The sequence below is a fragment of the Acartia tonsa genome, chromosome 4, assembly GCF_053477335.1.
Source record: "Acartia tonsa isolate MP-2025a chromosome 4, ASM5347733v1, whole genome shotgun sequence".
In the NCBI taxonomy this organism is placed as follows: domain Eukaryota; kingdom Metazoa; phylum Arthropoda; class Copepoda; order Calanoida; family Acartiidae; genus Acartia; species Acartia tonsa.
In genome coordinates this window covers 57,493,965-57,512,664 of record NC_137263.1, presented here as the reverse complement: position 1 = coordinate 57,512,664, position 18,700 = coordinate 57,493,965, and the positions used below count along the sequence as shown (strand labels likewise).

The 18,700-nt window shown below is 35.7% G+C and overlaps 3 protein-coding genes across 3 annotated transcripts; all 3 read left to right on the top strand.

The window, feature by feature from the left end:
• Positions 1 to 224: 224 nt before the first annotated feature.
• Positions 225 to 10,836, top strand: LOC145315576 (uncharacterized). The gene is made up of 13 exons (XM_080155557.1): positions 225 to 252; positions 778 to 809; positions 1,287 to 1,337; positions 2,294 to 2,408; positions 2,831 to 3,099; positions 4,529 to 4,700; positions 5,135 to 5,255; positions 5,875 to 5,944; positions 6,135 to 6,198; positions 6,691 to 6,783; positions 7,918 to 7,992; positions 9,227 to 10,405; positions 10,658 to 10,836. The coding sequence occupies exons 1-13, from the start codon at positions 225 to 227 to the stop codon at positions 10,834 to 10,836; spliced, it is 2,448 nt and encodes an 815-aa protein (XP_080011683.1).
• Positions 10,837 to 11,039: 203 nt separating this feature from the next.
• On the top strand, positions 11,040 to 13,714 carry LOC145315575 (uncharacterized). The gene is made up of 3 exons (XM_080155556.1): positions 11,040 to 11,060; positions 11,205 to 11,289; positions 13,473 to 13,714. Exons 1-3 carry the CDS (start codon positions 11,040 to 11,042, stop codon positions 13,712 to 13,714), a joined length of 348 nt encoding a protein of 115 aa, XP_080011682.1.
• Positions 13,715 to 14,822: 1,108 nt separating this feature from the next.
• On the top strand, positions 14,823 to 18,434 carry LOC145315573 (uncharacterized). Its single transcript, XM_080155555.1, has 4 exons — positions 14,823 to 14,902; positions 15,440 to 15,630; positions 17,862 to 17,978; positions 18,349 to 18,434. The coding sequence occupies exons 1-4, from the start codon at positions 14,823 to 14,825 to the stop codon at positions 18,432 to 18,434; spliced, it is 474 nt and encodes a 157-aa protein (XP_080011681.1).
• Positions 18,435 to 18,700: the final 266 nt, after the last annotated feature.

The following is an 18,700-nucleotide window of genomic DNA, read 5'->3' as shown; positions in this document are numbered from 1 at the left end:
TAGACAGATAGATAGATAGGATAGACTGGATTTATTAGACTTGGATTCTGATATGATAGACAGCGGTTCTCAAGTTATAGGTAGGAGATAGATAGATAGATAGATAGATAGATAGATAGATAGATAGATAGATAGATAGATAGATAGATAGATAGATAGATAGATAGATAGATAGGTAGATAGATAGATAGGATAGAATTGATTTATTAGACTTGGATTCTGATATGATAGACAGTGGTTCTCAAGTTATAGGTAGGAGATAGATAGATAGATAGATAGATAGATAGATAGATAGATAGATAGATAGATAGATAGATAGATAGATAGATAGATAGATAGATAGATAGATAGATAGATAGATAGATAGATAGATAGATAGATAGATAGATAGATAGATAGATAGATAGATAGATAGATAGATAGATAGATAGATAGATAGATAGATAGATAGATAGATAGAAGTTAGATAGATAGATAGATAGATAGATAGATAGATAGATAGGATAGAATAGATTTATTAGATTTAGATACTGATTTGATAGACAGCGGTTCTCAAGTAATAGTTAGAAGATAGATAGTTAGATAAATTAAAAGACTGAAAGAAGGGGACATTGGTTTTTCAAATATTCTGGTACCCAAAGTTTTCTAATAATTGCGGGGTACATATTTTGTCGGCCATTGTCCATTCTAAAATCAGACCACAGAAAATAAAAAAGTAAATAAATTTTTCATCAGTAAAAATTACACTATCATAAAATAATTTTGTTTCTATTTCAGAAACAATCACAAGTCCGGGGCAGAACAATAAGGTAATTACAATATTTAGCCTAATTCTACAAAAAATATCCTTAGGCTAACATTGGCTATCCAAATGTTAAACTACAGACTATTTTTATTTATAACCAACTGAAAATTTGTTAACACTGTGTATTATAAAAATAACATGTTTAAATAAACTGTGTTGATCATTCTATGTACTTTATATAACAGGATGTAAGTCAAAGAACGCCATAACTACTAGATTAAACTAAGAAATCCTATAGAATTTGGCCAATAATTTGTAATTTTCTGACATCTTTATAATTTGGATTATTTTAAGTTCTCTAATCTTCAGTAACTTAACAATTTATAGCCGCCGCAGCTGCCGCTCTAATTTTGAAAATCTGAACTGCAGACACAGAATTTGGACAATAATTTGATATTTGATATTTGATAAAAATATAAAACTTTTTAAGTTGGACAGTGGCTATATTAATTTGACCTGTCCATATGACTTTATCTCATAGGTTGGTTTGCTTGAGCTGAACGTTCATAAAGATTCAGATGAAGAAATGCAGGTTAATAGATAATTATTAAAGTGTCCCGCCCTGGAAAATTTTTTGTAAAATTTTAGCCCCCAGCCAAAATGTGGTTGATTTATGCAAAAAAAATGACCCATGCAAAATATTTTTTTAAGTAATGCAAAAATTGCGATGGTACAACATAAGGAAAAAGGATAAGAGGATGAATACTCACCCCCTTTTCATGGTAAAATACTACTTCACCATCCCTAAATTTTAAAGAAAAAACTAGCAGACGAAAATCAAAAGCCGCCCAGGGCTTTTTGTAAGTCAATCATAAATGATAATGTGAATAAAAAGAAAAGCAATATTTAGCAAACAGCCGTGGGCGGTCAGAATCAGTTGAATGTTTATTATGAAAAAAATTTCCCCCTTTTTAGAAATGAAAGGATTCATCTTTCATGCACAAATTTTTTAAAATAAAAATAAATTCTTTATAATTTTTAATTAAAACATTAAAACGACAATATCTAAAAGTAGAAAAATTTTTTTTTAGATGTTGTTATTTTAGTATTTTTTTATATTTAATAACAAAATTTTCTTTTTGTTTTTAATTTAAATATTATATTCTAATTATTAAAACTTTACATATTAATTTTGTAATGATTTGAAAAGTGGTGGAATAGCAATAAAATTTAGCGCGGCAACAGCGCTAATTAGGCCCCTGGGCCCACTGCCTATATTCGTCTTCTAGTTGCTTTGATTCCTCTCTTTTATTTTTTTCTCTATGTGGTACAAGCACATTGAAATTTTGAGGCCCCCCTTATGGAGGTCAAAAATTCATTGCATCATAACTATGGCTTCATGGTTCCTAGCCTTAGAAAAAAACACCATTTTTTAGGGTTTTTTAAAATTTTCGAATTTGTAAATTTTTTTTTCGAGATTTTCTCAGGTTATGAATGAGATATTTTGAAACAAAAGTTCCTGATTCTAAAAGCATCCATTATGTTTAGGTTGTGAATAATTTCAACGATGGCCGCGGTAATTTCCAGTTTTTCACCATGAAAGGAGATCCATCGCTCAAGTTTTTGACACAAAAACTTCAAGACAATCCAAGTGTCATTTTAGGTAATTTTTTCTGTAATTTTAGTAGCGAAGCTACTCTACAAGTTTGTCTGTTTCTTAACACATAAAGATGGGTTAACTGTCAAAAAATAATAATAAAGGGACAAAAGGTTTTTTCACTATGAAAGGAGATCCTTCGCTCAAGTTTTTGACACAAAAACTTCAAGACAATCCAAGTGTCATTTTAGGTAATTCTTCTGGAATTTTAGTAGCGAAGCTACTATATACTATAGGTTTGTATTTCTCTTAAGATTTACAGAATATGGCTAGAAAAATAGCTTAAATACTTAAATCGGAAAATGAAAAGTCTAAAACCCTCTCAGGGCTCACAAAATTGTTTTTTTAATCTTCTAAATTTTCATTTTAATAGCCGCGGAAATCTGTCTATAATACGATGCGATAAATAACTATTTCTTTCCTTACAGATAAACTGTCAACAGAACAGCAGCCGCAGACACAAGACTATCAGCCCAGCAGCTTTGTCAGCGAATATCTAGCCGACGACAACAATTTTGCAGCTGCTGACGGTGGCGGCAGCGAATACACGTTCGAGGATCAGTCACAGCAGCTGAAGAAAGCATTTAGCAGCGGCTACGAAGAACAAGCTGCGGCACACCAGCCAACAGCGCTTGGCAGCGGTATTGAAGTGCAGTCACAACGGCTTGAAACTTCAACTGCTTTTTCAACAACTCAGGTTCGTTTTTTTCTTCTCGTAAGTGAAGCCTTTGTTATCTGAGGGGGGGGGGGGGTTCTCTTAAACCAATTGATGAAACGCACAGATATTTTGGACTCAAGCTTGTATGGGTAAGATCTAACTTTTTTTAGAAGCATATTCAATCTTAGAAATCTATAAATGTCATATTTTTGAATATATACTAAATATTTGTTTTTCTATCTATCTAGGCCACTACAACTACAACTACACAAAGACCAATAATTGTATCATCCACTCAAACTTCCAGGAATAAACTTTAAAGTTTTATAAAAAGATTTAAAATTTTGGATATAGAAAGAGTGAAAAGAAAAAAGGACGTCCTGTTACTTCTATATAAAAACTAGTGGCTATGAGTGGGGGGGAGGGACATTTTTCTAGGGTGAATTATCTTTGGAGGGTAGTGGTACACATTCAAGTCCACTCAAGGTGGTGGTGGGGGTGGTGGTGGGGGGGGGGGGAGGTAGCCCCATATTCTAGTTTTAAAAAGAAAAAATACAAACTACTTTTTGGGGGATGCATTTTTCTAGGTAGTTCCCTCCCCCAAAAACCTTCCCAGGATTTATGAAGTTACACTGTGAAAGAAAATCAGAAAGAAAATGTTCAGCGGTTTGCGAGATCCCATGCTACATACACACAGACTGACTCATAGGCATCCTGTAACTTTTATAAAATCAATAATTTGATGCCACCATGATTAAAATAATTTTTTTTTAATTGTAAAAAGACAGAGAAAGAAAGTATAAAGAAACAATGAAAACAAATTCCACAAAATCTTTGAATTTTAAAAGTTTATAATTCTCAGAATTTCTACAACAAGGGAACCTCCACCAGTTAATTTTATCATGGGATTAAAATCTAATAATATTCAAGAACAGATTAAAAAGGTTAAAATACACTTTTTTAAGTGGAAGGGAGGGAGGGGACATTGGACTGTAAAATTCATACAACTACCTTATCGTATTCTTTGGTTCAAAAATTTTGGATACTTTTTTGAAATGTAATTATATAATACTGGTACTCAAAGTTTTACAAAAATACTTTTTTCATTGGTTTATCAAGTTTTGGTATTTTATACAAAATATTTTCAGATAGTTTCAAACTTTCTAAGCAATAGTCTCAATCTAGGGATATTTTGTCATTAATCGTCTTATCTCCAAAGGACATTATGCCCCAGGAAGGGAGGGGACATTGGTCTGTTTATTATAATTGTCCCCAAAGTTTTATAAAAGCGTTTTCTTTTCCATTGGCTTTAATAGAATTTTGATTTGTTGGTTCATCAAGTTAAGTGTCCACAAATTGTAATCTACAGAAGAGGTAATTTTGTGTTTCTTCATTGGGGATGTATATCAATTTATCACCCATTGTCTTATTCCTTTAGATCCCTGACTTTATATTGTTATTTTTTAAGGAGCCAGAAGTTAAGACAATCAAACTACCACCACGCAACCTCGTACAAATGGCGGGAAAAACAACGCGGGACCGGTTCTCCAGCCCGCTGGACGATGAACTTTGCCCCTCTGGGGACGGCAAACCATGTTATACATCTAAGATTTCTTATGTTCAAGAGAGACAAATTAAAGGCACACTCTTAAGTTTTATATTAAAGGGCTTTTTCAATAAATATATAGCATAGATGTATAAACAGACAACTACCTGGATCCCCCTGTTAGGGCCCTATGTTGTCACCTAGCTTATTGCTCTTTTCTAGCGACTTGGCTGTGTTAATATTCCCGACCCTATTGGTTCAAAGACTCAATTAAAAGTCGTGAAGGAGACATACAGTGATATGTAACCCCATGCCCCTCTATTGTTTTTTTTTCGAATATAAATTGAATATCAAAGTGATAGTATATATATCTGTGTGTTTTCTCATTTTATTTGCTCCTTTACAGGTTTTAAGCTATTTTCTAGAGGGATGTATTACTTTCCTTAATGATTTTTAAGTTGCCGAACATTTAAGTACAATTTTATATTAATCACACTTAAAATAAAAACATAGAGTGTATTTTAAAAGATAATTCCTTTTCTCCAACGCCGTTACCGCCGAAAACCAGCCGGACAGAACCGCCAACCATCAAACCTGAACATATTCGCCAGCTACCGATCATACGTTCGGTACTTTCTTCCCCCTCAAGGTATTGAATTCAAATATCTATTTTTTTGTCGTTTAGTTTGTCAATTTGTCTATCTATCAATCAAATTTGGGGTATTGGGTCTACTTGTGGCAGTTTTTCAGCAGTTAAATCGATGCTGCGCAAAATAGTACAAAAAAAATGACGTCATACTTTAAAGTTATCCAATGAGAGGCCAGTATACATTGTAATTGACCAATGGTAAAATATATACTCGCCTCTCATTGGTTATTTTATCATATGACGTCAATTTTTTTGTACCATTTTGTGCAGCATCGTTAAATCGGTGTATTTCTTGCAGTCTTCCTTGAAAATCTATCTTTCTCTCTAAATAAATGAGCAAATTCGCCAGCTACTAATAATACTTTCCATTCTTTCTTCCCTCTCGATTAAACTATCTCTATCTATCTATTATATTTATTAAAATATCTATCTTACTAAAAACAAAATTGAAAAAAATCACAGATAATACTTTCCTATCTTTCCATCTATAAATTTGGAATTTAAATTATATTTATCCACTTATCTATATATTTATATATCTATATATGTAACAAAACAATTAACGTGACTGTTTACTTTTTTACATAACGATCAATCTATCTATTTGTTTTCTTTTTAGATATGATCCAGGATTCAAGTATAATTGGCCATTGGTTGTAAAATATCCTGTTCATATGAAACCATTGAAGGTAAAATCATGGATTAAGGGTCAGTTAGAAAATATCCAATTTTTAAAATCCTGATCATCCTGATTCAAGTGTCCAAACATTTCAACTAATAAGTTGTTTTTTTGTTTAGAATAGTTAGAGTGTCTATCAATTTATCATCTATTGTCTTATCCCTTAAGATCCCTGCTATCTATTCATTTATATATTTTAGGTTGGTTCATCATTTCAGCCACTGTACTCATTAATGAAAACCCTGGATAATCCTTCAAAACCAGGTCAATATTATTGTTTTCCAGTCTGGATTTTAAACCGATTAATATCCGCTGGATTAGAACCGGTTCTCAGTCAAACCAAAAAAAATATGTATAGCATCGTATTTCTGACAATTTTCCATGAAAATTAAAATAAAAGTCATAACATTAAAACCGGTTTTCTAAGACCAGTCTCTCAGTCCCCTCTTGGCTAACAAAGGGTTTTAAAATTATGACTTTTCGCTTTAATATCCGGGGAAAGCTGTCTGCAATACGTTATAAAATAACAATTCTTGATTTGTGGTATTTTTTGATTTAAACAAAGCATTTGACAGTGTTCTTTCCATTTTCCGGTATCCCTACCCAATCATACGTAATTCACTTATTAAAAATCCATCTATTAATATTTATTAGAATCTATATATTAAGCTATCTATCTATATATTTATCTTTTAATGTATTCATTTTCTATCTCTTAAACTATCTATCTATGTATTTATTCATCTATCTATCTAGGATCATTTGATTTAACAGTAAGCGCCTCAACAACAGCCTCCCCTCCCCCTTCTTCTCCCTCCCCCTCTCCAGGAATGATACTTAACACTAAAAGTTTCAAAATAATAGGACGATTATTTCAGTTTTATCATTATTAAAATGAAATGAAATAGAAAAAAAATCGATTTTATATGGTGTTAAATAAAAGAAGCTATAAATGACAAACATACTATTGATGGGGGTTTATTTTAAGGTCTGATTTTGTACAGCATAAATATTTACTAAAAATGTATAAAACAAAGAGATTCTTCATACCAATTATCAATTAAACTTTTAGAAGCATTATTAGGGATCTTGGACAAAGTAGCTTCGGACAAAGTAGCTTCAGACAAAGTAGCTTCGGACAAAGTAGCTTCGGACAAAGTAGCTTCAGGACAAAGTAGCTTCCGGACAAAGTAGCTTCAGGACAAAGTAGCTTCCGGACAAAGTAGCTTCCTAAGAAAAGTAGCCTCCACTGTTAATAAAGGTCATGGCCGCAGCGCTCGGCCCCCTGGCCTGCCTAGCCGCGGGCGCTCGGCTCCCTAGGCTATAACCTAACCTAACCTAACCAAAAAATTGTAAAAACATTATTAAAACTTATAAAAACAATATTAAAAATTGTAAAAATCTATCAACCACTTTTTGCAAAATCCACGAAATTCTAAACCACCTATGTATTATCAGTTGATGATATTTTTCTTAAATAAATGTTCTGAGGCTAACATAGGTTAGGTTATAGGCGAGGGAGCCGAGCGCCCGCGGCTAGGCAGGCCAGGGGGCCGAGCGCTGCGGCCACAACCTTTATTAATATTAGAAGCTACTTTTCTTAAGTAAATGTCCTGAAGCTACTTTGTCCGGAAGCTACTTTGTCCTGAAGCTACTTTGTCCGAAGCTACTTTGTCCGAAGCTACTTTGTCCAAGATCCATTATTAGCAGGGACTGTTTATTACACTAGTCCCAAAGTTTTATTATTATTCGTTGGCTTATCAACATTGGGTACTTTTATTGAATTTTGATTGGTTGGTTCATTAAGTTGAGTGTCCAAACGTTTTATCCACTTTGTGTATCATCATTAGGGATCTTCATCAATTTATCGGCCATTTCCTTATCCCTTTAGGTCCCTAATTATTATAGAGTGTTTATTTGACCGTGTACTTTTTATTTATCGTACATTCACAGATTATTGGGTGGTTGTCATTATATTTTAAGTATCAACAAATGTAGATATTTCTACACCCCCACCTACAGATGAAGTCCTAAAAATAAAATATAGGAAATTAGACGGTAAGTTGTTAATTGATTTAAAACTCTTTCCAGTATGGCTTCGAAACCGATTAATATCTTTTCTTTACCATACCGAAAAATCTTGTAAAGCATCGTATTATAGACAATTTTCCACGAAAACTAAAAGAAATAATAAGATGGAAACCACATTGTTAACCACTCGGAAAATACTAAGACAAATAAAAATTCATATCATGAAACTTTTCCGTCAAAAAAAAAGGCAAAATAAAAATAAATTCAAATGTAATGAATTTGCTTTTTGACGTAAACTGTTGCGTTGAAATTAATAATAATTAAGGAATCGTTTATGGCTAATTAATATCACATTTTTAGTAGCGAAGCTACTCTATAATTCGAAATGTCCGTCCGTCCGTCCGTCTGACCGTCCGTCTGAGACAAAGTGGGGGAAACGTGATTTTCTCGGCTCCTATAAAAGATGGACAGCTGAAATTTTTAGTGAAGATTCTTATAACATATGCCCATCTAATCTATACATTGTTTTGTCAATCTATCTGTTATTTGGGGTGCTAGATCGATTCCTACATTTTCTTGTTTTCGTGATTTTTTTCAACTCCTTTTTAAGATAATGGGCTGAAATTTTCAGGGATTGCTTAGATTTATATTCTACATATTTTCCTTAAGTTTTATTACGATTTTAATATTAATTGGGGTGCTAGATCGATTTCTAGATTTTTAGGTTTTCTATGGTTTTCTCAATTCCTATTAAGGATTTGCGGCTGAAATTTTCAGGGATTGAATATGCTCATATTCTACATATTTTTATCAAGTTTCATTGAACACAGTAATAGTGTCTGACTGATTATGACGTAACAAAAAAAATAGCCAATGAGAGGCCGTTAATGAACAATGGTAAAATTTATAGTGGCCTCTCATTGGCTAATTTTTTTTGTTACCTCATAATCAGTCAGACACTATTACTGTGTTCGTTTCATTAAGATTTGTCTATAAATTGCGGTGCTAGTATGATTCCTAGATTTTTAAATTTACATGATTTTTAAGGTTGCCTGATTTTTAAGGTTTCCTGATTTCCCTATTTTATCAAGATTAATGTTTATTGTATGACACTGCTTCATAGTAATTTTTCCTGATATATATATTTATAATTTTTTAGCTTCGCTACTTATGGATGCTGTCATCCTTGTTAAAATAATATTGGATGGCATTTTGAAAAAGCAAAACTTTGATACCTTTATTTAAAAATATTTTCATTTAGATCCTAAACCCATAACCTCCTCCCTAACTCCCCGCCCCTCCCGCCCACCAGCCGCTGCTGCTTCCTATGACCACCACAGTGGCTATCACGGAGCCGCCAGCAACAGCTACGGCGCCCGGCAGACGTACAACCTGTTTTTCCGCCGTCCGTCGCCGTCCAAATATCATCACTACTCAAGCACCACGCCGTTTTATACTTTTAGAAAAATTAGTAATCCAACTACTACCACAACTACTACTACAACTACAACTACAACAACTACTACAACAACAACCACAAAGCCGCCGTCGGTTATCATTCCACACCCGCAGCCGCAACAACCTTCAGCAGTTGGCGGATTTTTCCCGTTCCCGCTGACGCGCGAATACGCGCCGCTGTTCTCGGTTGTCCAACCGCATTTGCAACAACCGCAGCCCACAACCCCACAGCCGGTGCCACAGCATCAGTTTATATTGGTCTCCCCGCAACCCCCCGGGCCGTTCCCACACCATATTGCTCCTGCCCCTATTCAACATGCCCCCGCCCCCATTCAACATGCCCCAGCCCCCATTCACCATGTTCCCGCCCCAATTCATCTCGCACCTGCCCCCCACATTAACCACGCCCCTGCGGGGCCCCAACCTGCCCCCTTCCATTTCTTTACCACCCAAAGGGGCGTGCCGGCCCAAGAGCAGCCAATGGGCAGCATTCCACCACCCCAAGAAAATGAACGTCCCCGTTCAAATTCTGAAAGCATTGAACCTGTCCCGATTTTTAGCAACCAACCCTCTGAACAAATTAACAATAATAGAGGTAGAAATACTCATAAAGCAAGATTACGCCCTGCTTATGAAGATTTTAACATAAATCAACAAATTAACCCACAAAATAATAGGCTAGAACTGGCCTACAAAGATCCATCGCTGTTCGCCACTTCCGAAAATAACCTTCCGCTGCCGCCGATACCGCTCGTTGAAGTATCGCCAAAAAGCGGCGGTTTTCTACATTTCACACCAACGGCTGCGCCTACATTCAACAGCGGTCTCGCCGTTTCGCCGGCCGCTGTGGTTATTCCGCACAGGCAGTTGCCCGCTGCATTTAGGGACTTGGATCAAATACCTCCGCCAGAACCGGTTCCCCCGCCGCCGCCAAACACACCGCTAGAGAATAGGCCGCAATTCGCTTTTTTCACGCCTTCAGGTAAAGATTTTATACAGAGAGAGAGGGGACAATGGGCACTAGTCCCCAAAGTTTTATAATTCAGTTTTCTTATTTATTGGCTGAAAATTTTTAGGGACTATCGAATTTTGAATAGGTTGTCTATTAAGTTGAGTGTTCAAACGTTTCAAGTAATCTATGAAAGGGGTAATTTTGTGTATCTTCTTTGGGGGTGTTCTTCAATTTATCGGCTATTGTCTTATCCCTTAAGATCCGAATATTTTTATCATTTAGGTGAATCAAGTCTGCCTATTACCCCATCATCTTCGAATGGAGGTGGTTTTATACACTTCACCCCCACCCCACAACCGTCCCAGGATCTTAATCAAGGGGGTGGTCCATCTCCCCGCCATCAGGGAAAAAATTACTTTAATTTCATTAATATCCCTAAAAATTCTCAGATAAAAAGTTAAAATTAATAAAATAAGCTTTAAAAACATTAAGCTACTATGATACTTAATTGTGCCATTTAAAAGACTTCAATAAGAGGTAGACAAATATCGTAATATAATATTGAATATTTGCGCTACTAGCATCTAGCAGATCAGAATAAAAGGAGAAACCTTCCAAAGACTTAATTAAAATTATCCCGAGACCCACGTAAAGCTTCTATTACATGGAGAACTCAATCGGATCAGTAATTAAGCCAAAGACAAAAAAAAGTTTGTCTGATTTTTTTTCTTCTTAATTTGGGGAAGATTCATTTTATGTCACCACTGGTTAAATTCACTTATTGAATATAAGTTTTTGGCCATAAAAAAAATAAAAGTAATGCACATAGTTTACCCACGAGACATCTGGCGGTCAAACTCAGAGACAAATTCATATTGTCACAAGACAGAGGCAACAACCAGTTTCCTTCTCAGGTAATATGTCTGTCTGTCTGTCTGTCTGCTTGTCTGTCTGTTTGTCTGTATGTTTGTTTGTATATCTGTCTGTTTGTCTGTCTAAATTCATATTGTCACAAGACAGAGGCAACAACCAGTTTCCTTCTCAGGTATTATGTCTGTTTGTCTGTCTGCTTGTCTGTCTGTTTGTCTGTATGTTTGTTTGAATATCTGTCTGTTTGTCTGTCTAAATTCATATTGTCACGAGACAGAAGCAACAACCAGTTTCCTTCTCAGGTAATATGTCTGTCTGTCTGTCTGTCTGTCTGCTTGTATGTCTGTTTGTCTGTATGTTTGTTTGTATATCTGTCTGTTTGTCTGTCTAAATTCATATTGTCACGAGACAGAGGCAACAACCAGTTTCATTCTCAGGTGATATGTCTGTCTTTTTGTCTGTCTTTTTGTCTGCTTGTCTGTCTGTTTGTCTGTATGTTTTTTTTGTATATATGTCTGTTTGTCTGTCTAAATTCATATTGTCACAAGACAGAGGCAACAACCAGTTTCCTTTTCAGGTAATATTTCTGTCTGTCTGTTTGTCAGTCTTTTTGTCTATCTGTCTGACTGTCTGTTTGTATGTCTGTCTGTCTGTCTGTCTCTTTGTCTGTCTCTTTGTCTGTCTTTCTGTCAGTCTGTTTGTTTGTCTGTCTGTCTGTTTGTCTGTTTGTCTATCTGTTTGTCAGTCTGTTTGTTTGTCTGTTTGTCTGTCTGTTTGTCTGTCTGTTTGTCTGTCTGCTTGTTTGTCAGTTTGTTTGTCTGATTGTCTCTTTGTCTGTCTGATTTTCTGTCTGTCTGTTTGTCTGTTTATTTGTCTGTCTGTTTGTCTGTCTATTTGTCTTTCTGTCTGTCTGTCTGTTTGTCTTTCTGTCTGTCTGTCTGTCTGTCTGTCTGTCTGTTTGTCTGTCTGTTTGTCTGTCTGTTTGTCTGTCTGTTTGTCTGTATGCTTGTCTGCCTGTCTATTTGTCTGTCTGTCTATCTAAATTCATATTGTCACAATACAGAAGCAACAACCAGTTCCTTTCTCAGGTAATATGTCTGTATGTCTGTCTGTCTGTCTGCTTGTCTGTCTGTCTGTCTGTCTGTCTGTATGTTTGTTTGTATATCTGTCTGTTTGTCTGTCTAAATTTATATTGTCACAAGACAGAGGCAACAACCAGTTTCCTTCTCAGGTAATATGTCTGTCTGTCTGTCTGCTTGTCTGTCTGTTTGTCTGTATGTTTGTTTGGATATCTGTCTGTTTGTCTGTCTAAATTCATATTGTCACGAGACAGAGGCAACAACCAGTTTCCTTCTCAGGTGATATGTCTGTCTTTTTGTCTGTCTGTCTGTCTGCTTGTCTGTCTGCTTGTCTGTCTGTTTGTCTGTATGTTTGTTTGTATATATGTCTGTTTGTCTGTCTAAATTCATATTGTCACAAGACAGAGGCAACAACCAGTATCCTTTTCAGGTAATATGTCTGTCTGTCTGTTTGTCTGTCTGTTTGTCTGTATGTTTGTTTGTATATCTGTCTGTTTGTCTGTCTAAATTCATATTGTCACAAGACAGAGGCAACAACCAGTTTCCTTTTCAGGTAATATGTCTGTCTGTCTGTTTGTCCGTCTGTTTGTCTATCTGTCTGACTGTCTGTTTGTATGTCTGTCTGTCTGTTTGTCTGTCTTTTTGTCTGTCTTTCTGTCAGTCTGTTTGTTTGTCTGTCTGTCTGTTTGTCTATCTGTTTGTCTGTCTGTTTGTCTGTCTGTTTGTCTGTCTGCTTGTTTGTCAGTTTGTCTGTCTGTTTGTCTCTTTGTCTGTCTGATTTTCTGTCTGTCTGTTTGTCTGTTTTTTTGTCTGTCTGTTTGTCTGTCTGTTTGTCTGTCTGTTTGTCTGTCTGTTTGTCTTTCTGTCTGTCTGTCTGTTTGTCTGTCTGTTTGTCTGTATGTTTGTTTGTATATCTGTCTGTTTGTCTGTCTAAATTCATATTGTCACAAGACAGAGGCAACAACCAGTTTCCTTCTCAGGTGATATGTCTGTCTGTATGTTTGTGTGTCTGTATATTTTTTTGTCTGTTTGTCTGTCTGTTTGTCTTTCTGTCAATCTTTCTGTCTGTCTATCTGTCTGTCCCTCTAAATTTATATTGTCAAAGTCTGTTTGTCTCTTTTTGTCATTCTATTTATTTATCTATCTAGGACTGCAACAGGCAGAGGTGAGTATAGGGAGCCAACAGCAAGCACAACAGCAACAGCAAACTATCCAACAGCAATCTTTCCAACAGCAACAGCAATCTCTTCAACAGCATCAACAATCATTACAACAGCAATCAATTCAACAGCAACAGCAATCAATTCAACAGCAAAGAGAAGAAGCATTTGAAGATATGAACAGTAATGAGGTTATAGAAAGAGTTACTGAACCTCCACCTAGGAATTAATACAAGAGTTATCTATCTATTTCTCTCTATCTATCTATCTGTCTATCTAAATATTTATCTATATAGTTAGTAATGAAGTTATTGAAAGAGTTACTGAACCTCCACCTAGGAATTAATACAAGAGTTATCTATCTATCTGTCTATCCATCTATCTATCCATCTATCTATCTATCTATTTAGTAATGAAATTACTGAACCTCCCCCTAGGAATTACTACAAGAGTTATCTATCTATCTATCTATCTATATTGTTAGTAATGAAGTATCTATCTATTTATGTATCCATCTATCTGCCTATCCAATGATCTACTTAATAATCAATCCGTCCATGATCTATAAAACTATACAGTAAGACCTACGAAAAAGTATCTTTTAGGGTATACAAAAAAGTTATAAAGAAAATAAAAATACAACATAATGATTTTTTGTTCTAAAAAGCTTAATTATCGCCCTATTAAGGGATTGAGATGTCAGAAAAGGGGGGGGGGGGGCAACTGTCATAGTTAATCCTTTTCATAAATAAGGGTAAGTAAATAACCTGAAATTTACTTATAATCAATTTATTCAGTAGTATTTTTTGTCATTAAAAATTTATATTTTGGTGGAATAAAAAAGAAATAATTAGTTAACTTGTTTTTCTTTGTATTTCATTCTTCAGTTACCAGAAAGACATAATATAACCATCCAAAAATTATAAGAAACAAAAAAAAATCTTTTTCTCAGTAACTTTTTCAAAACTTTAGCTCTAAAAGTCTCCGGTGTTAATGGAGGTAAAATTAAATTTTTTATATATGCTTGTGTGGAAATGTACAGAGAACACGGATATATGCTATTTTTGATGATACATTGAAAAATAAGGGCTGTAAACCCTAAAAGATACTTTTTTCGTGGGTCTTACTGTACATTTATCTCTATTTCTCTTAGAAGGGTACCCTCCCAAAAAATAGTTGTAAACCTTAACAGGGCCTATGACAAGATACATTGTAAAGAAGAACCATATCGGTTCGGCGGTTACAGACAGACAGACACATCGAAATCCTGTTATTACTTTCATATTTAGATATCTATTTTAAACCTAAATATCACTCATAAGAAGATATTTTGTATTAATGAATATTAAAAAAAGGTTTTTGCGTTCTTTCAGACACCAGTCAAAAGACAAGTCTCTTGACCAACCCCAAAATAACAGGTAATAATCGGGGAGGGAGTGGTCATTGGAATGTATATTGTAATGGTCCCCAAAATTTTAAAACACGATCATTCATTCCTTGGCTTGAAAAAAACATGTTTTTTTTCAAATCTTACATGAGATGTACAAACCTTGAGCGTCAAAACTTCAAAATTTAATCTACAGAAAGGGTAACTTTGCTTATTTTGATTGGAAATGTATAAATATATTTCATTATTTAATGCCTTATCCCTTTAAATCCCTGAGTAATATAAATACATTGCATTAATTCTATATAATTTGGTTTACAAAGCCTGTCTTTCTGTTAGTTTTCCTGTCTATCAGTAAGTCTATCTTTTTGTCTGTCAAAAACAACTGCACACTAAAGGTAGGGGGAGAAAAATTAGCCACGTGACGTCATAAAAATGAGTGAGATCAGAGGAGAAGTGGGAAATAAACCCTTAAAAAGAGTTGGATAATCCCTAATTTTTATGACGTCACTTCGCTGTTTTTTTGAGTCACTTTATCCCACTACCACTAAACAAACTTGTTTTTAAGGGTTAATTCCGAAACTCAAGAATCTGACGAAGACACCCAGCGGAGTCCAAAACGGCGGGTTATAGACGCGGCTACGCGGCGGCTGCGCATGAAAGCGCTCTTCTCCGCCAACCCGGTGCGCTCCCGCAAAGTTGTGCGCAGACAGAAGGCGCTCGGTGAGAGAGTGGCGGCGCTTAACTCTAATACAGCAGGTACATAGATAGATAGATAGTTAGATAGATAGATAGATATTGTATAGATGATAGATGAAAGATAGACATACAAATAGAGTGGCGGCGCTTAACTCTAATACAGCAGGGAGGGAGGGGACATTGGGCTGTTTATTACACTAGTACCAAAAGTCTTTTGAACAGACATCTATAGAATAAGAGTGCATATGAGCTTGAGTAGGGGTATTGTGGTATCCGCCTTGGTTAAATGGCAGACACCCGAGTTCAAATGACTACGGCAGTGCGAACAGACGTGGACACGTATATTATAGAGAAGCTACGCTTCTCTAGCAATCACTAAATAATAAACAGAGTCTATTCAGGTGTTACTTTATTCAGGGTCTAAGGTTTACTAAAGTTATATACAACAAACAATAAATACACAGATTGGAATAAATAATCCTAAAGCAGAATCAATATAAATACATATACAATAATCAGATTGGGCAATAATGATCCCCCATCCCTGGAAAGGGTGGGGGAACCAAACAATACAGCTTAACCATAATAAGGTTGTCAAAATCTATCATTAATTTTAAAGCATAGGGAGGGGTCAGGCTGACCCCTTCCCCAGTACTCGGGGGAGGGCCCTCGGCCCTTCTCCGAACCAAGGTCAGGGTTGCCATAGAACATGGCTCACGGCTGCCGAATACCACAGTATAACTACAAGAGAACATTTCCAGGTAGAGAAGTTCTCCACCTTAAATATATCAGGAAGGGGGGTGGGAAAAAAATTTCCGCAAATCCCCATCCCATCTCATTAAAATTCGTCTTCACTCCCCCCCCAAAAAAGCTCAATGTGGTCAAAACATATCTATCTATCTATTAATAATTGCTAGTTACCAATGTTGTGGTAGTTAAAGGGCAACAACTACAACTACAACCCAACCGCCTGTGGTTACAACACATATATCTATCTATCTATTAATAATTGCTAGGTACCAATGTTGTGGTAGTTAAAAAAGCAACATCTACAACTACAACCCAACCGCCTGTGGTCACAACATATCTATCTATTAATAATTGCTAGGTACCAATGTTGTGGTAGTTAAAAAAGCCACAACTACAACCACAACCCAACCGCCTGTAGTCACAACATATCTATCTATTTATCTATCTATCTATCTATATATCTATCTATCTATATATCAATTAATAATGCCTAGGTACAAATGTTGTGGTAGTTAAAAAGGCCACAACTAAATCCACAACCCAACCGCCTGTGGTCACAACATATCTATCTATCTATTAATAATTGCTAGGTACAAATGTTGTGGTAGTTAAAAAGGCCACAACTACAACCACAACCCAACCGTCTGTGGTCACAACACATCTATCTATCTATATATCTATCTATATATTAATAATTGCTAGGTACAAATGTTGTGGTAGTTAAAAAGGCCACAACTACAACTACACCCCAACCGCCTGTGGTCACAACACATCTATCTATCTATTACTAATTGCTAGGTACAAATGTTGAGGTTGTTAAAAAGGCCACAACTACATCCACAACCCAACCACCTGCGGTCACAACATATCTATCTATCTATCTATTAATAATTGCTAGGTACCAATGTTGTGGTTGTTAAAAAGGCCACAACTACAACCACAACCCAACCACCTGTGGTCACAACATATCTATCTATCTATCTATTAATAATTACTAGGTACCAATGTTGTGGTAGTTAAAAAGGCCACATCTACATCCACAACCCAACCACCTGTGGTCACCACACATATATCTATCTATCTATTAATAATAGCTAGTTACAAATGTTGTGGTAGTTAAAAGGCCACAACTACAACCACAACCGCCACCGCCTGTGGTCACAACAAATCTATCTATCTATCTAACTAACTATCTATCTATATATTAATAATTGCTAGGTACCAATGTTGTGGTAGTTAAAGGGCAACAACTACAACCACAACCCAACCGCCTGTGGTTACAACACATATATCTATCTATCTATTAATAATTGCTAGGTACCAATGTTGTGGTAGTTAAAAAAGCAACAACTACAACTACAACCCAACCGCCTGTGGTCACAACATATCTATCTATTAATAATTGCTAGGTACCAATGTTGTGGTAGTTAAAAAGGCCACAACTACAACCACAACCCAACCGCCTGTAGTCACAACACATGTATCTATTTATATATCTATATATCTATCTAACTATCTATCTATCTATTAATAATTGCTAGGTACAAATGTTGTGGTAGTTAAAAAGGCCACAACTACAACCACAACCCAACCGTCTGTGGTCACAACAACAACCCAACCGCCACCGCCTGTGGTCACCACACAAACAACAACAACAGGTCTTCAATCATGTCCGTAAAATTTATTAAAACAGCGTTATGTATATATTTCGCACTTTTATCCAAAAGTAGTACAGTTTTTTGTGGGGGTGATTTTTTTTGGGGGGGGGAAGGTAACTTTTTTCTTTGGGCGATTTCTTTTGGGAGAATGGTGGTACCCTTCCCCAAAATAGTTATAAACCCTCCCAGGACCTATGAAAAGCTACCCTGTAAAGGAGAACCATACCGGGTCAGCGGTTAGAGAGATCCTTCAGTACAAACAAACAGACAAATAGACATTCTGTTACTATAATTTTTGGATAGAAAAAGTCGTTCGGGGGGGGGGGGGTGGGTTGTAAGATTGCGAAACGATTGAACACACGCACAACAGTAGGTGTAAAACCGACGGTCAAACAGCGCCAAATATTTGTGACGTCAGAATCACCCTCATCTGCCCCACCCACAGGAAAAGAGTAACATAAAAATCACGTTATCCCATTCGTTAGGTTTAAAACTTTGGGGACTTTCGTATATCTTATTTTTTTTTGGTTCCATACAAGTGATGTCTAAACTTTTTCAACCAATAACTCTAAGCTACAGAAGGGGTAATTTGATTTATCATCGACCATTGTCTTATCCCTTTAGATCCCTGGTTTATATGTTACTCTTGCTTATTTATAGGAAAATATTATGATTTTGACACCTACACCATGTCAACTTTAATGCCGCCAAAACCCAACTCT

Excerpts from the sequence above, each read along its gene's own strand:
- LOC145315576 (XM_080155557.1), top strand. The coding sequence starts at position 225 with ATGATAGACAGTGGTTCTCAAGTTATAG. Across the intron at positions 253-777 it reads CAGTGGTTCTCAAGTTATAG|AAACAATCACAAGTCCGGGG; the intron begins GTAGGAGATAGA and ends TTTCTATTTCAG. Across the intron at positions 810-1,286 it reads GTCCGGGGCAGAACAATAAG|GTTGGTTTGCTTGAGCTGAA; the intron begins GTAATTACAATA and ends TTTATCTCATAG.
- LOC145315575 (XM_080155556.1), top strand. The coding sequence starts at position 11,040 with ATGGAGAACTCAATCGGATCA. Across the intron at positions 11,061-11,204 it reads TGGAGAACTCAATCGGATCA|TTTACCCACGAGACATCTGG; the intron begins GTAATTAAGCCA and ends TAATGCACATAG. Across the intron at positions 11,290-13,472 it reads ACAACCAGTTTCCTTCTCAG|GACTGCAACAGGCAGAGGTG; the intron begins GTAATATGTCTG and ends TTATCTATCTAG.
- LOC145315573 (XM_080155555.1), top strand. The coding sequence starts at position 14,823 with ATGAATATTAAAAAAAGGTTTTTGCGTTCTTTCAGACACCAGTCAAAA. Across the intron at positions 14,903-15,439 it reads GACCAACCCCAAAATAACAG|GGTTAATTCCGAAACTCAAG; the intron begins GTAATAATCGGG and ends CTTGTTTTTAAG. Across the intron at positions 17,979-18,348 it reads CACACAAACAACAACAACAG|TAGGTGTAAAACCGACGGTC; the intron begins GTCTTCAATCAT and ends CACGCACAACAG.